Genomic DNA, 14,408 nt, shown 5'->3' with positions numbered 1-14,408 from the left:
CACGGTAGTCGAGCTTCCAGTGTTCGTTTGGCAGCATCTGGGATGAGCGCAGCAGGATGACTGGAGACCAACTTCAGCCGGTTGCTCCAGGTAGAACAAGCGTTGCAGGTCCTTCCATTTGGTCCAGTCAGTAAACCCAGGAGGTAAATAAGAACCGATTTTACCTCTGCAGTAAAACAGAACCCAGGTTATGACTTTATGGTGAATGGCTTTATTTTAACTCTGGTTTGATGTGATTGTGTTGTAACTTTTTCATGTAAACCGTATGCCGCCACTTCTGAAAAATAAAGATCGTTTTTAATGGAAGAGCCCGTCCGGAAATGAAGAGACGATCCGTTGCCGGTAATTTTTATTTTTGAGATATTTTGTAGAACAGGGGAACCGATAATTACAAAAAAAGCCCGTAAATGTTCTACATGCTACACCGTAACCTAATTCGTCATGCTTTGCCTGGAAAAAAAAGTACATAAAAATTTAACAAAACCCAAACAGAACATACAGTTAAAACTGACGCACTTTATACCCACCGTTGGCTTCGCTTTTAATGTACCTCTCTGTTGTCTCCATGTTTTTTTTTTTTAACACTTAGATTTTCTTCTTTAAAAATAAAAATAGTAAGACTTTTAGGCGCTTCTTCAAAATGATACAGGAGTTTGTTTGTTTTTTCCACAAAAGACAGAATGCACCAATATGTAAAAAAACAAACAAAACAAGAACGATACCCAGAAGAATAGATGGTAGGGGGGGGGGAAATAAAAAACAAAAAGGAAACTTCTCTTGGAACAGAAACACGTGAATTTGCATCCTACGTTAGAAAACAAAAAAAAAGCAACACTTGCACATCCTTATAGTGCCGAAATGAAAATGGAAGTCTTGCTCGGCTCTTCAAACCTTCAAGAATCACATTTGACATAACAAAGTTTCATAAAATAAATATCGCACGTCTGCTAGAAATAAATAGTGACCACTGAAACACCTCACTGTGCGAACTGCCGAAGTGAGACAGCGTTCATCTTGGCGAGCGCTTCGTTTCCTGGTATGAGGATGGTCATGTGTGTAAAGCACTAGTGTGGCTCCGAGTGTCTTCTCACTGCTGTTACCTTGAGGTAGATAACGCGGTTACATTTTAAAACGCCTACGATAATGGTTGCTTGCTGGCATCATGTGTCAGATTTACAGTATGAAAGGATTGTTAAGGAAGGTTTCATGTCAGGGAAACACGTTCAACTCAAAAACAGAAAAATAAAAACAAAAAAAGGATAACCCACCCGACCTGCTTTCCTTTCCCCCCTGATCTACGCAGCCCAACCAGGACAGGCCGCCTGAAGCCCGCGGCTGGTCTTTCCTTCAAAGCCTCCTTTCCTCCCACTTCTTCACTTCTCTCCTCCCTCCCTTCCTTCCACCTACAGTACTTACATGTGCAACGACATGCCAGTTTAGCAACGAGGGCGTAGACTTTGACCCGGGAAGGCCCAGTCATCAAGGCTCAGAGTGATGATGAAACTCTTCAAATGTAATAAATCACCCCCTCAGCGCCACAAAATAATAAAAACTAGACAAAAAAAAATAAAAAAAAAACAAACGTTATGAAATGATTCAAGTACAATGACACCGTATTAAAATAAAAAGTAGAAAGAGAAGGGCCTGGGCTGGCCCTGCGGGGGGGGAGATGCGGGTCCTCCTCTAATTGAGATGCTTGAAGATGCTGCTGTAGGTCTTGTGGGCGATCTGGGGCGAGCACTTGACGGGGCAGGGCGAGAGGGAGGCCTGGATGGATTTTAGAGGCAAGTCGTCGGGGCCGTCAAACACGGGCAAGGCCAGAGAGTCCAGCTGCATATTGAGCACGATCTCAGAGTTACTGTCCAGGAAGCCGTCGTCCAGCTCTCTGACCACCGGGGGCTCCGCCTCCGACGGGGTCTCGCCGCCCCCGTCGTCTTTGCGGCTGAAGAAGCGGTCCAGGTAGCTGGTGTAGGAGCTCTCCTTCTGGAGGTGGTCGGCCTTGCGGATGTCCCAGCACGCCTCGTCTATCAAGCAGCCGCTGTCGGCGTCGCCGAAGCCCTCCCAGGGCTCGGCGGGCCAGACGCGGTCCCCGGCCACCACCCCCAGCCCCCCGCCGCCCAGCTGGGCCAGGTTCACCAGGCACTTCTCCTCCTTCTCCTGACTGATGGTCTTGGACATGGAGGCGGAGCGCGGCGCCTCCAGCTGGGAGACGGAGAAGTTGAGCTCGTTGAGGAGGCCCACCTCGCTGAGTAGCGCCACCTCCTGGCAGGGCTCCGGCTGCAGGCTCAGCTTGATGGTGCTGGCGATGAAGGAGTCGAAGTCGAAGCCCTGGTTCTGCTGCCGCTCCGCCCGGTGTTTCTCCTGCTCGCTGTCCTTCTCCGCGGGACCCATGATCTTCTCGGCGGGGCCCATGATCTTCTCGGCCTCCTTCAGCGCGATCTGGGCCTTCATGAGGCCGTTCTTCTCGCACTTGCTCTTGGCCTTGCGGTCGGCCTTCTCCTTGCTCTGCTGCTCCTTCCAGTTGGACAGGTCGATGATGAGCTTGGGCTCGTGGTAGTGGTTCACCTCGCTGTCCCTCCAGATCAGGTTGTCCAGGTAGGAGGGCGACACGGCCTTGTAGTTGCAGGTGTGGCCGCACTGGACGTCGCAGTACTTGTTCTCGTGGTGGTCCTCCTGCTCCGAGGGGAGCAGCGCCGAGTAGTCGAAGGAGGACGGCTCGTCCCGGAACTTCTCCCGGTCTCCGTCGGCGTATTTCCGAGGATCGACCTGGTGACGGACGGGAAACGGTCAGAACCACAGGCCACGCCCCCCCACAGCCTCTCACCGTCAAACACCTCAGAGTGAAGATACATACCTGGACCTCCTCCTCGTCCGTGACGTCAGAGAGTCCCCTCGGGTCGACCTGAACCTCATCCGGGTCGTGGTTGCTGTGCAACTGCCAGTCGGTCTCAGAGAACTGGCTCTCATGGTACCTGGAGCGGCACAACACTCAATCAGTGCCAAGACTAGAAACACATTTACTGAGTTTTTTTCATCGTCTGCCAACACACCTGTCCCAGGTGTGGCTGTGGCTCTGGTCCATGAGAAGGATGTCATCTACTTCGTCTTCAATGTGAAAGGGGTGCAGAGAGACCGGCTCATCCAGGGGGAAGGAGTAGTCGGCCATATAGGGGTGGGCCAGCGCCTCCTCGGCAGTGAGACGATCCATGGGGTTGAAGGTGAGGATCTTCTCCAGGAAATCGAGGGCTGCGGAGGACGGGTGAAAAATTAGACCAACCAATCAGGCGAGAGGAGGAAGCCTGCGGCTCGGTGCCTAGCGCGGCGCTCACCCTGTGGGCTGACGCCGGGCATCAGCTTGGCCAGCGGCGTGTGAGGCGTCGACATGTCGCTGCGCAGGAAGACGGGGATGACGCTGTGCAGCTCCTGGCGGTCCTCCTCTCGCAGCACGGGAATGGACTCCAGGATCAGCTGCATCTGCTCCAGCTCGTGGGCTCCTGGAACAGACGGACAAACGTCGGCTCGTGTCCCGGGAACAGAAACTGCTCTACACGTTTACCCCCCTCAGCCCTGGACACACCAGGCGCTACACAACGCTGGACGGATCGGTTACCTGCAAAGAGGGTTTTCCCCGTCAGCATCTCGGAGAAGATGCAGCCCGCGGCCCACAGGTCGATGGCTTTGGTGTAGTTGTTGGGAGAGAGCAGCAGGCGAGGCGACCGGTACCACTTTGTGACGAGACCTTCCGAGAGGTGGCCCTGTGCAGAGACGGCAGAGGAGAAACGTTAGACCCTCGGGTTCTGCTTCGTTTGGAAAGCGTTCATGAATCACTGCCAACACGTCGGCAGGAACGTCATCTCCTTTCCCACTGGCTTGTGGGACAGAAACACGACGGTGATGGAAGCGTGTGAGCTGGGCCTGTTGGACGGGTCTGAACTCAACAGCTTGGAGCGACTTCCTAATAGAGCTGCTCTGTTCTGGTCAGATACACACCCAGAGAGGAAAATGCAGGAATATGTGGTGGTGGTGGTGGGGGGGGGGGGGGGGGGGGGGGCACGTGTGAGGCCATGTCAGCAGTCTGAGAGCAGGAGAGCCCCCCCACACACACACACACACTGCTCAACACAGTCAGTTCAATGAGCCACTAAACACAAAGGAGAGTGAACCGTCCCCCTGTGTGTGTGTGTGTGTGTGTGTGTGTGTGTGTGTGTGTGTGTGTGTGTGTGTGTGTGTGAGAGTGGATCTACTTTGGGGGAGGGGGACGTGGTAAACGGACACCTGCCCCCCCCGCCTGCAGCTGTAGTTCACGGTGGGACAAACTTGGTCAGCTCACTGCTGAGCGAGGCTCCTCTTTCTCGCCTAATTTAGCTGCAGATGGCTGAAGTCACTTTATCCTGAAGGGTACGGACGCGGCCAGCTCTTGTCTGGCGCATCTATAAACGGCACAAGGTGCAGCCGCGCCTCCTTCCTCCAGGTAAGCGGCTAATCCGTTTGTCGTGGAGCGGCTTGAGAAAGAGGCCGGCCAGATTTAGAGCGCGTCATGAGGCACGGCCAGGCCGCCCCTAATCACCAACCCGCTGCCGACCTGCAAACTCCTGCAGGCAGAGCAGCAGGAAGGATGCAGATCAGGTTCATTCACCGTTGTGCAAGGATGAACTCTGAACTGAGAGCAGCAGATTAAAGTTTAGCCGATAAATGAAGGGATAAAGTACATTAAGGTAAACATTTGCCTGTGGTAATGAAGCGGGTCACGCACCATAAACACACGCTCAGCCTGTTAACCATTCAAGTGGCTCTGGTGAAGAACTCAGCAACCCGGTCCAGACCAGAGCGGTGACTTCCTGGAGCTGGTTGAACCAGACGCCAGTAGAAGCGGAGGAATTAGAAATATCCCTGGCAAGCCTGCCTTCATTTCCTGGACCGTGCCGGTAACCACAGACTAAAACCACTCAGTTCCTTATCGACTCCATCAGCCTCGTTATGCTGAGCCCACCAAGCACTCCCCCGCTCCACAGCGGGACTTTTAGGGGACAACGTCGCAACACGCCAGGCTTACTCTCCTTCCTGCGGCAGCGAGGTAAAGGAGGCCGTGAGCAGAAAGCCGGCGCGTCGTGTCTGTCAGACAAACCTGTTGCTGGCGCAGAAAATGGGTCAAATATGTGTTGGAGTTGTACTGGGCCTGTGGTTTGGAGTTTCAGGAAGCTGGTGCAGCAGAAGAGACCTCGCTGAACTCTACGCTGAAAACTGAAGTCATTCCTACAGCGTCTCAAATTACTCAGGCTTTTTTTCTATCTCTACCCCCCCAAGCATCGAGCTAGCACATGATCCCAATATCCAAGAACTCCTCAGACTTACTTTGGAGAGCTACTCTGACTTAAAGTATTAAATTATCTTTGGGTCTGGAGGGAGTTTTTAATTCTAAAGGCTTTTTGATCTTAGTTAAAACAAATCATTGTTCGCTATAAGGGCACAAAGAGCTGCTGATACAGAACTTCAGCCGTTTAAAGCTCTAAACAACAAAAAGCTGGGCTAAGCAGAACCGGCGGAGGACTCTGAAGTCTCTTGTTGAAGGGCAGGCCACAACTGGAAATCTTAAATAAAGCCCTGAGCAACCCACCCCTCCTCACTCCCATAAGCAGACAAAGAGCCGGCCGGGGAGAGGAGGAGGCCGCGGGGTCGGGGGAAACTGGGTGAACGCACACCAACTGGTGTCATTCTTGAGCCCGGGCCAATATATGGGCCCACCTTAAAGCTCGCACAGGAACAACAAGCCTGCCTTTCCACAATAGTTCAAAACAGAACCGACACTCGCGCTGAAAGTCAGCCGGGATTACGGCAAACAAAAGGAACACAACCGCAGAAAGGACACCAGGAACCGAGGTTCTCTAGAAAAGGAGCGCTTCTGTTTTTAGACGCGTCATTTGAATACGCGCCCAGCCGCCGCCTCACCGTGACGTGACGTGTGTGTGGCGTGTTTGTGAAAGCATTTTTGCTCCGAGGAATCCTGCAACGACGCTCTATAATCCCTCCACAATCACCGTGTCAGAGAGTTGTTGTGAAGGCTCTGGCTGTATTGTGAAAAAACAAGCTCGGCATCAAACTCTTATCAGATGACGGTGAGTCAAACGGCCTGAGCGCGGTTCACAGAGGACGTTCCAACCCTCTGAACACATTGTCTGCGTCGGACTAAAACAGTAAAGGCTACAGTGGAACAGCTTTATAATGCATGTTTCTCATTAGGAGGCCCTCCTATGCAGAGAAAACGCCCTAATGGCAGCCCTGCACTACGGCTGAGTGCAGCGCCTGAAGCTTTCACCTTTCCTTCCCTGCTGCTCGGTGACACGCAGTCTCCACCGAGGAAATGACTCACAACACGCCAGTCAGCACTGACGACACGGAGCGCACAGCTGTAGCGCCGCTCGTTTTTGTCTCCAGTCGTGGCAAACGGGCGTGACCGGGTCTGTGTCGGGCGCCTGGTGTGATGTGGCGGGGTCCTGGCTGAGGGCGAAGCCGCGGCAGCCAAACGGATCGCGCCATGTGAGCTCACTCCAGACCCGCCGGTGACTAATCTGAGACACGTGTAAGCAGCTGACTTCATCTGGGCCAGGAGGAGGTCCGGATCCGGCCTGGATTCCCTCGCCTCGCACCGCCGTGCGGCCGGCGACAGGAAAATCCTCATTCTTTCTGACAGTGTTGGCGACGCGAGCCTTTCGCCTGGCTGCGATCGCTGCGGTGAACGTTAAGCTTTATATTCAGAGGAGATAATAGCAACACACACAAGATTGTACAGAGAGCATTTAGCATGTGGCGTGTAAACATCTAGCTTTTAATGGCAGCTTTTTACCAAAGATGCTGGATTCTGCTCATTATTTGCAGAAAACCCTTTGGCAGAAACAGGTATCACACATGTGCCAGTCCAAACCAGTTTCAGACCTAATTATATTCACTCTTGAGCGCATAATGGAACCAAGATCCTTCTCAGAGCTTTCGGTTTCCAGCCTCACCTCTGCTGAGAAGCAACGTCACCTCAAGGAACCACATCCTGTCTTATTTACTGACTGCTCTCTCTCCGCCCGTGTCACCCGGGGGAGCACCAAGTTAAAAACACAGTCAGAGCTCAAACGTCCTCGTCTCACAGCAGAACGAGCAGAAGCACAACCTGCAGCACCGTAACCAAACCGCGACGCGGCTTAGAGTATCTCACACGGAACGACCGCGCTACCTTGTGAGAGTAGTGAGGATCCATGATGCGGGCCAACCCGAAGTCCCCGATCTTCAGCACCAGGTCCTCCGTGTTGACAAACAGGTTGGCAGGCTTGAGGTCACGGTGAAGCACGTTGGCCGAGTGGATGTACTTAAGGCCCCTTAGGAGCTGGTACATGAAGAGCCGGGCATGGCCCTCGGACATGGGGCCCCTCTCCAGCAGCTGACAAAGGTCCGTCTCCATGTACTCCTGCACGATGTAGACCGAGTTGACTTCTGTGAGGGACGCCACGTCCTCCATTAGGCTGCGACCGCAGGGGCCTAACGTCTCAGACACCTGTTGGTAAATAAAAAGCAAACCCAACCAGGTCAGCGTCCGCTCAACTACATAAAAACAAAACAAAAAAGACGCTCCACCGGATACGCCGCAGACCGCGAAACGAGCCGCCTCACCTTGACGATGTTGTCGTGATCCAGTCTTCTGATGATCTTGATCTCCCGCAGGGCGTGCTTCACGCTCTGGGGGTCGGTCAGGATGATTTTCTTCACCGCCACGCGCTTGTCGCAGTCGGTGTCCACCGCCGAGAACACCAGGCCGTTCCCCCCGTAGCCCAGAGGCTTCAGGTCCATGTAGCGGGAGCCCAGGTCGAAGCCGTGGATGTTCATCAGGGACTCGAACTTCTCCGCCATGACGACTGCTGTGAGGCTGTGGCTGCTGCCTACGCTCTGACCTGCTCCTAGCCCGAGCCCACCAGAGGGACTATCAGAGAATCCCCCCCTACACTCCAGAGGCTGAACCCTGTTACCCCTGTACAGACGACTACCAAGTCCCCCCTGGCTAGCCGTTACTCTCAGAAATCGGACTTTATATAATCATATTTTCTTGCCATGTTTATTAATGGTGGCGATAATAATAATAATAATAAAAAAACAGAAATTCCTTCTCCAATCCTTTTGGTATGAGGATATCTTTATCTGATCAGCTCTATAACTTATAGACTAAAATGGAATGGACTTTGAGGCCAATTGGAAAAGGAAAATCAGAACTAAAATAGCACTGGGGATTATATTAAACTATAAAAGCCTGTAGTTGCATCCTCACAGTGCAGTTACATTCAGTGTATGACTGGTCCTGAGCAGCTTCATGAGAAAAGCACAATTTTTCTTCCTTTATTACGATTATTTTATCTGGTCGAGTCTCCTGATATATATATATAATATATATATATAAAAATGAAATGCGTCTGGCCTATTTAAGTCTTCAGAATAAACGCTCACTCAGTGATCAGGTGGCTCAAGCTCGCCACAGTCACAATCAAAACTATCCTCCATTTTACTTGGGTGTAACCTGCAAGACAAGAAGGAAGGAAAAAGGGGGAAAAGTTTAGCCTCGTGAGACCATCCTGATCTCGCGAGTTTTCAAGGTTTCACTCGCAGATCAGTCTGGATACTCTCCGTTGAAGAAAATTTGGAGCCGTTCACCAAACGAACGTCCAATCAGCGTTGGCTTTGAGGCGGGTTGAGGTGTGACGCAACGGGAAGCGCGACAGTTCAGTCTAAACAACATGGCGGCTTCAGCCGATGAAACTAGCGTTAGCGTGGCTATCGAGCAAGTTTTATTGGAATTACAGAGTATTTCTTTGCTGAGCTAACGAGCCTTTACCTGCAGCAGCAAGAGTAGCTTGGCTTGTGGTTGTGTTTTCGTCGTCGCTCTGTTACGAGCGACGACGAATCTGATTGGTTCATTTGGCCCGTCTATCACCAACATAGGCCAATCAGCTAACCAGAATTTTCGCCCCTTCCCAAAATTACTTCAACGGAAGGTTTCCAGATGGATATGCGGAGCAAATCTATCTGGCGGAGTCAGGTAAGGAAAAGTTGAGAAGCTTAGCAAATGTCGTGAGTGGAAATAAAACACGTCCCTTTAATTTTCAGAGACAGGCAATCATTTGACCTTTTAGGCCGCAGGTCTAATTAGATGGTTTAGCTGAAGACAACAAAAAAAAGGGGGATCGTACAATCCGACAACATATGAAGAAAAAGTTGGAAACATCTAAAAAAAAGTTGGATCTTTTTAAGATTTTTGCAAATACTCAACCAATGTTTGTGTGGAAAAAAGTTCACGGACCTCTTTAATCGTTGAAATAAGTTCTCCTTTATATTTAAGTTCATATAAATGAAGACGATATTCGTAGAGATACACAACAACACACTACGTCTCATTTCAACCACTGTGTTATATCTTTATTTTATAGATGCGTTCTAGTTCATTAGTATTCTTGCCTATCAATGCTTTTAATTTTTATTCCAGATATGCCTTTGTCAAACCTGATTGACATGGTTTGTGCTGGTAGGCTGCTTTAGGCTGTTATTTATTCTCACGGGTTAATTAAACTATTTAGGTATCCCGGTATGGTGCCTGCAGTAAAATAAAGAGAGGAGGGAGGGAGGGGGGGATTAAATGCATGTGAAAGCACTTTGGGAGCCAAAAGAACCGGTTCCTTTAGCTGATCGGAGCCATACGAGGTGGAACTCGTCAGAGAGACAGAATTTCCATCACTGGTGTCGTAAAAAAAAAAGAAAAAAAAAAAGACTTTCCCCTCCCCTAGCCGGTAAAAAGCCGCTGGCCAGTCCGGTTTCCTTGTTCCATTGCATTCCAGGAAATAAAAAAAATACATGACATTATACGTGAATTAAAACACTTGAGCGACGTGAAATCCTTACATATCGGATAAAATATACAACAGCTCATACGCGGAGTTATCAGCGCCTCCGTCGGCCTTGAGCGGGTCGGTTAGCGGGTGGCGGAAAAAAAAAAAACCCGACAAGAATGCTACCATAACGACGAGCCGCTACGGCGCACAGCTCGGTGTAAATTTATCACCGGCCCGTATACAGAGGCGAAAAAAACAAACACCCACCGCCTTAAACGGCAGGCGTTTTATTTCGAGACGTTTTTATTAGGTAACGGAAGACATCGTGGAGAAAGAAGAGGCGCTGTAATAGCGCGAACAAAGGAGCCGTTGTCAGGCGAAGGCTTTTTGACTACGTGGTCCGGCGCTGAGCAACAAAGCCGAGCTCGGTAAAACGGCTCAAAACGATGGAAAACCCCGCGGCGAAACCACCCGGAGGGCGAATGACGACGGGGAGGATCGACGGGAAGCGTTACTTACTGTCTTTATTCGTTGCATGAGCTGGGTTGTTGTTAAAACCAAACCCGGACGAGGTTTGCGTGCGCTTCGCTCCCCAGGCTCTGCGGATCTGCTGCAGTCGCCATTTAGACTGGCTATGAAAGGCAGGCGTGACGTCACGGGGCTACGTTCAGGGGTTGTCGAAAATACTCCTATTATGGTGAAATCGTGTTATGATCTGTTAAAGTAGGCCAAATAAAATATTTGTATTCGTTCAAAAAATAAGTGAATGAATTAAATTAGTTGTTTGCCTTGAATTGATATTAACATATGTGAATAAATGAATTTACAGTATTTATAATATTATATAATATAATATTTAATATAATTAAAAAACGTTCCCATTGCATATTCTTTTAATTTAATTTAATTCAACATACAAACTTTCATAAGCTTAATTTAGGTGTGAAAATATTCCAGCTAAAATTTTAATTTATCAACCATACTGTTATGCACCCAGGAACCTTTTTCACACAGTCTTTGCAACGTGTCGATCTCTAATTTTATTTTCTAAATTAAAACACATTATTTGGATGGTGTGAGTATTTATTTTATTTTTTTTTTCATGAACTAATTTGGCAAATTGACACAGAATGCTCCAGTGTGCAGACACTTGCATCAGGATGTTACGTGGGCGGCCACGCGGAGCCACTCGTGGATCTTTCAGCTACGAGCAGTACGTGAAAGCATCACATGTCATTCAATACAAGAGACACCGGTAGCTACGGTTTAAATCCAGTTCAGTGAACACGACTTTGACACATATGCGGGGTTTTTTTTTTCCCTTCAACTTCTGCAGTCATACAGCCAGAGTCGGTGGTTAGTCACAGACACAGCAGGAAAAAAAAGGGTTGATGGTTAATCATTCAAGCTGTGTGCATGTGATTTTTAAACATTTTCCTGGATACCAGCATATTGTTTGAAAAAAATTAAAAAATAAAAGAAAGATACAGACCTAAGGGTCATCCAGTTACTTTGACTGCTGTTTGACATTGTTACGCAGTTGTTTTTGTTTGTCTTTTCGACGCACTTAAGCCGTTGTTTTCACCCTCGCTTTATATCCCATTCAGCTCTCTGTTTGTTTTTGCGTTTGACATGAATTAATGTTGTTGTTGTTTTTTTTAGCAGTATTAGGCTACGTTTGCACCGCGGTTAGAAAATCCCGTGGCCGTGTCTTTCGATGCAGTTTGCGGATTTGGAAAGCCCATCTGGCACTGAGATGAGCTGGGTGATCCGTCCCCTGGATCTCACATCATATATCCGAAAGGAAAAGAGGGAGAGAAAAAACACAAACAAGAGACAAATCCCGGAGCTACTTTTTGATAATCATAATCCGCATTTAAGATCCTAATCGAGACGTCTGGTCCAGACTCGCACTGTGCATGCTGTGAATGGATGGGCAGGCAGGGTGGGCGTGTACAGCCAGGCATGGCAGCATCACAGCCGCAGCAGTCTACATCAGCATCCGCAGGCAGACCATGTGAGAGTCCATGTGTCCCTGAATGCAGATCCGCTCCACAGGCCGGGGTGGGCTCTGCGATGGAGAAGCTGCATGCGGACTGAGCATGGTGCGACAGGCCCGGTGCGCGTCTCTTATTGGCAGAGACAGACTTTGTAGGCCGTCCTTTCTGTCGTGGCGTTTTAACTTTATGTCACTTTACGCAAACACCATTCCCACATACACAAATACATAATAGCAGCTAATATCTTATGAAAGTAGCTGTTGCTAATGTTTACGAGGGACGTGCCCTAAACGCAGCACTGTCTTTTTAAACGATTATGCAGTTCATACTACAACTTATATAATTTCTCCACATTTCATTTTAAAGAAATGCATTTTGTTATTGTGCACAAATGATACATGTTTGCTCCCAAATAGGCTCAGATGTTATTATTTTAGGAGGATCCATACTAATTTCATATCTGGACAAAGCAGAAATGAGAATATTTCTCTTTATAGTCCAATAGAGGGGAAGTTTGCACATTTAACCCATCCCTTAGGGATCAATATGTGGTCAAGGGTCTTGCTCAGAGTGACAGACTGGGTTTTGAACCATCTACCTAGGCTCCTCTCCAGGACAACAAACACCCAGCTCTCCAACCACTAGGCCACTAGTCCCACCAAACTGAAGCTAACTGAGTCAGGTTGAAGTAACCTTGCATTGTGATCAGACTCCACTGCGTCTGATCAACTTCTACGGGCCTCTTTGGCTATTTCTGATTAAAGCTTCATTGATAACTTGGAATCGGAGCAGGACCTTTTCTTGCCCTGTCACTGCTCTCTGCCCCGCTAGTGTTGCAGCATCAACGAAGCAAAGTTAGAAAATGCACAGAACCACAAACTGCATCTTATGTAGGTGACGCTCTCTCTCGTTCTCTGTGTTTTGTGCGCATTTTGTGATCTAAATAAATCTTCTTCAAAGCGCTCACAATGTGTCCCCGGGGCCGACATCGTTTCGGTCTGCCCCGCTGAACTCTCCTGTTACATCATGAGACAAACAGTTGACATCAGGTCCTGACAGCATCTGACCAAGAGCTCGCTATTTTTACCACTCACAGTTAGCCCTGTGTTATAATCTGCAAACTCAGAGCCCGCAGTCCGGCAGCTTTGTTAGTAAAGCAGAGGATATATCAGGTGTTCATGCGATGATCGAGGCGGCTCTTTAATGCAAATATGCGTTGACCTTTACCCTTACAGTGCATCTGAGTGAGACTCCCCGGCTAGTCAACAGTTAGTTTTTCCGATCCTTTTTTTTAGTAAACATGCCAGTTTCTTTAATCTGTTCTCCTAAAAAAAAAAAAAAAAAAAAAAAAAAAAAGAATGTTATGTTTTGTCCTTCACTTACCGAAGCTGGAATTCTCCTGGAACAACCGGAGCAACATGATGAAAAAAATTGCTAGTAATCCACCAATAAGAGATTATTCATGCATCAAAAGACATCCACCCAAAACAAGAGAAGGAAAAAAGTTCAGTGCAGTCCAGATATCGACATCAGTGTGGGCATGTGCATTTATCCTCAGTGCCTTGGAGGTGCCTTATCCTACTCCATGTGGCTTTAGTTGTGGGGTGGAGCTCCAGGGAAAGTTAATATAGGCCGGGCTGGGGAGGGGAGGAGACTGCTCTGTGTTTGGTCTGGCCTGCTACTTTGTCAGATCCATAAAAGTTCTTTAACAAGCACCTTTTCCTACTCTGAGATCATACTGCTATACCTTCCTTCTTGTATATATATATATATATATATATATATACATATATATATATATATATATATATATATATATATATATATATATATATATATATATATATATATAGATAGATAGATAGATAGATAGATAGATAGATAGATAGATAGATAGATAGATAATCATTTGCAGTCTGAGATATTGCTTCAGATTTGTAAATGCAGCTCAAATCTAATGATTATTTTTAATTGTTTCTCTCCCTCTTTTGGATATAAAACACCCAACTTCTGTTTTATTAACGAGAAAAACATTTCTAAATCCAGAAATAGTGCTTTTTTCCCCTATATTTATTTTCAAAAAGCTACGTAAGAAACTGAATGGGTTCTACTTTAAGTGCTTGGCAGCGTTTTTCAAAGAACAGTGTGAAACACAAAAGCTTGAAAGTGTTTTGTCCTCTGGAACGGCGGACTCCTGCTGCTTTACAGCTCCCTTTAATCTTCGATAAGGCTAGCTGTTTAGTTTTGTGAAGCTGTGAGTTCACAAATCCCACCGCCCTGCTTTTCTGACCCCGCTCTTATGAATAAAAACCAGAGTCTGCAGGGCTGATTATTGGGTCTGCCGGCAGCACCCCTCAGTCGCCATCAGCTGGTCATATGGCCGGTCCTGGCACGCCGCCGGATTGGCGTGTTTGATCTGTGAGGACGTGGGTGCTTGCCCATTTGTTTGATATTCAAACCAGACAGCTGCAGGGTCTGGCCATGTTGTATGTTATCAAAATATTTGCATGGGATGGACAAGGACATGCGGGCAAGTTGAAGTTTTCCTGTTGAT

General features: G+C 48.2%; 1 protein-coding gene across 2 annotated transcripts; it reads right to left on the bottom strand.

Annotated features, from left to right (window-relative positions):
• Positions 1-335: 335 nt before the first annotated feature.
• Positions 336-13,449, bottom strand: mapk6 (mitogen-activated protein kinase 6). 2 transcript variants are annotated; one of them, XM_012851172.3, is made up of 8 exons: positions 13,238-13,449; positions 7,654-8,548; positions 7,220-7,537; positions 3,611-3,755; positions 3,330-3,494; positions 3,051-3,246; positions 2,855-2,972; positions 336-2,766 (listed from the first exon to the last, which is right to left on the bottom strand). In XM_012851172.3, exons 2-8 carry the CDS (start codon positions 7,888-7,890, stop codon positions 1,684-1,686), a joined length of 2,262 nt encoding a protein of 753 aa, XP_012706626.2. In that variant the 5' UTR covers positions 7,891-8,548; positions 13,238-13,449; the 3' UTR covers positions 336-1,683. The 2 variants fall into 2 exon arrangements, with proteins under 2 accessions (XP_012706626.2, XP_012706625.2); XM_012851171.3 differs by lacking the exon at positions 13,238-13,449 and adding an exon at positions 10,374-10,511.
• Between the last annotated feature and the right edge of the window lie 959 nt (positions 13,450-14,408).

This window comes from Fundulus heteroclitus, chromosome 4 (genome assembly GCF_011125445.2).
Source record: "Fundulus heteroclitus isolate FHET01 chromosome 4, MU-UCD_Fhet_4.1, whole genome shotgun sequence".
In the NCBI taxonomy this organism is placed as follows: Eukaryota; Metazoa; Chordata; class Actinopteri; order Cyprinodontiformes; family Fundulidae; genus Fundulus; species Fundulus heteroclitus.
The sequence above is the reverse complement of the archived record's forward strand: the minus strand, read 5'-3'. Positions and strand labels throughout refer to the sequence as shown.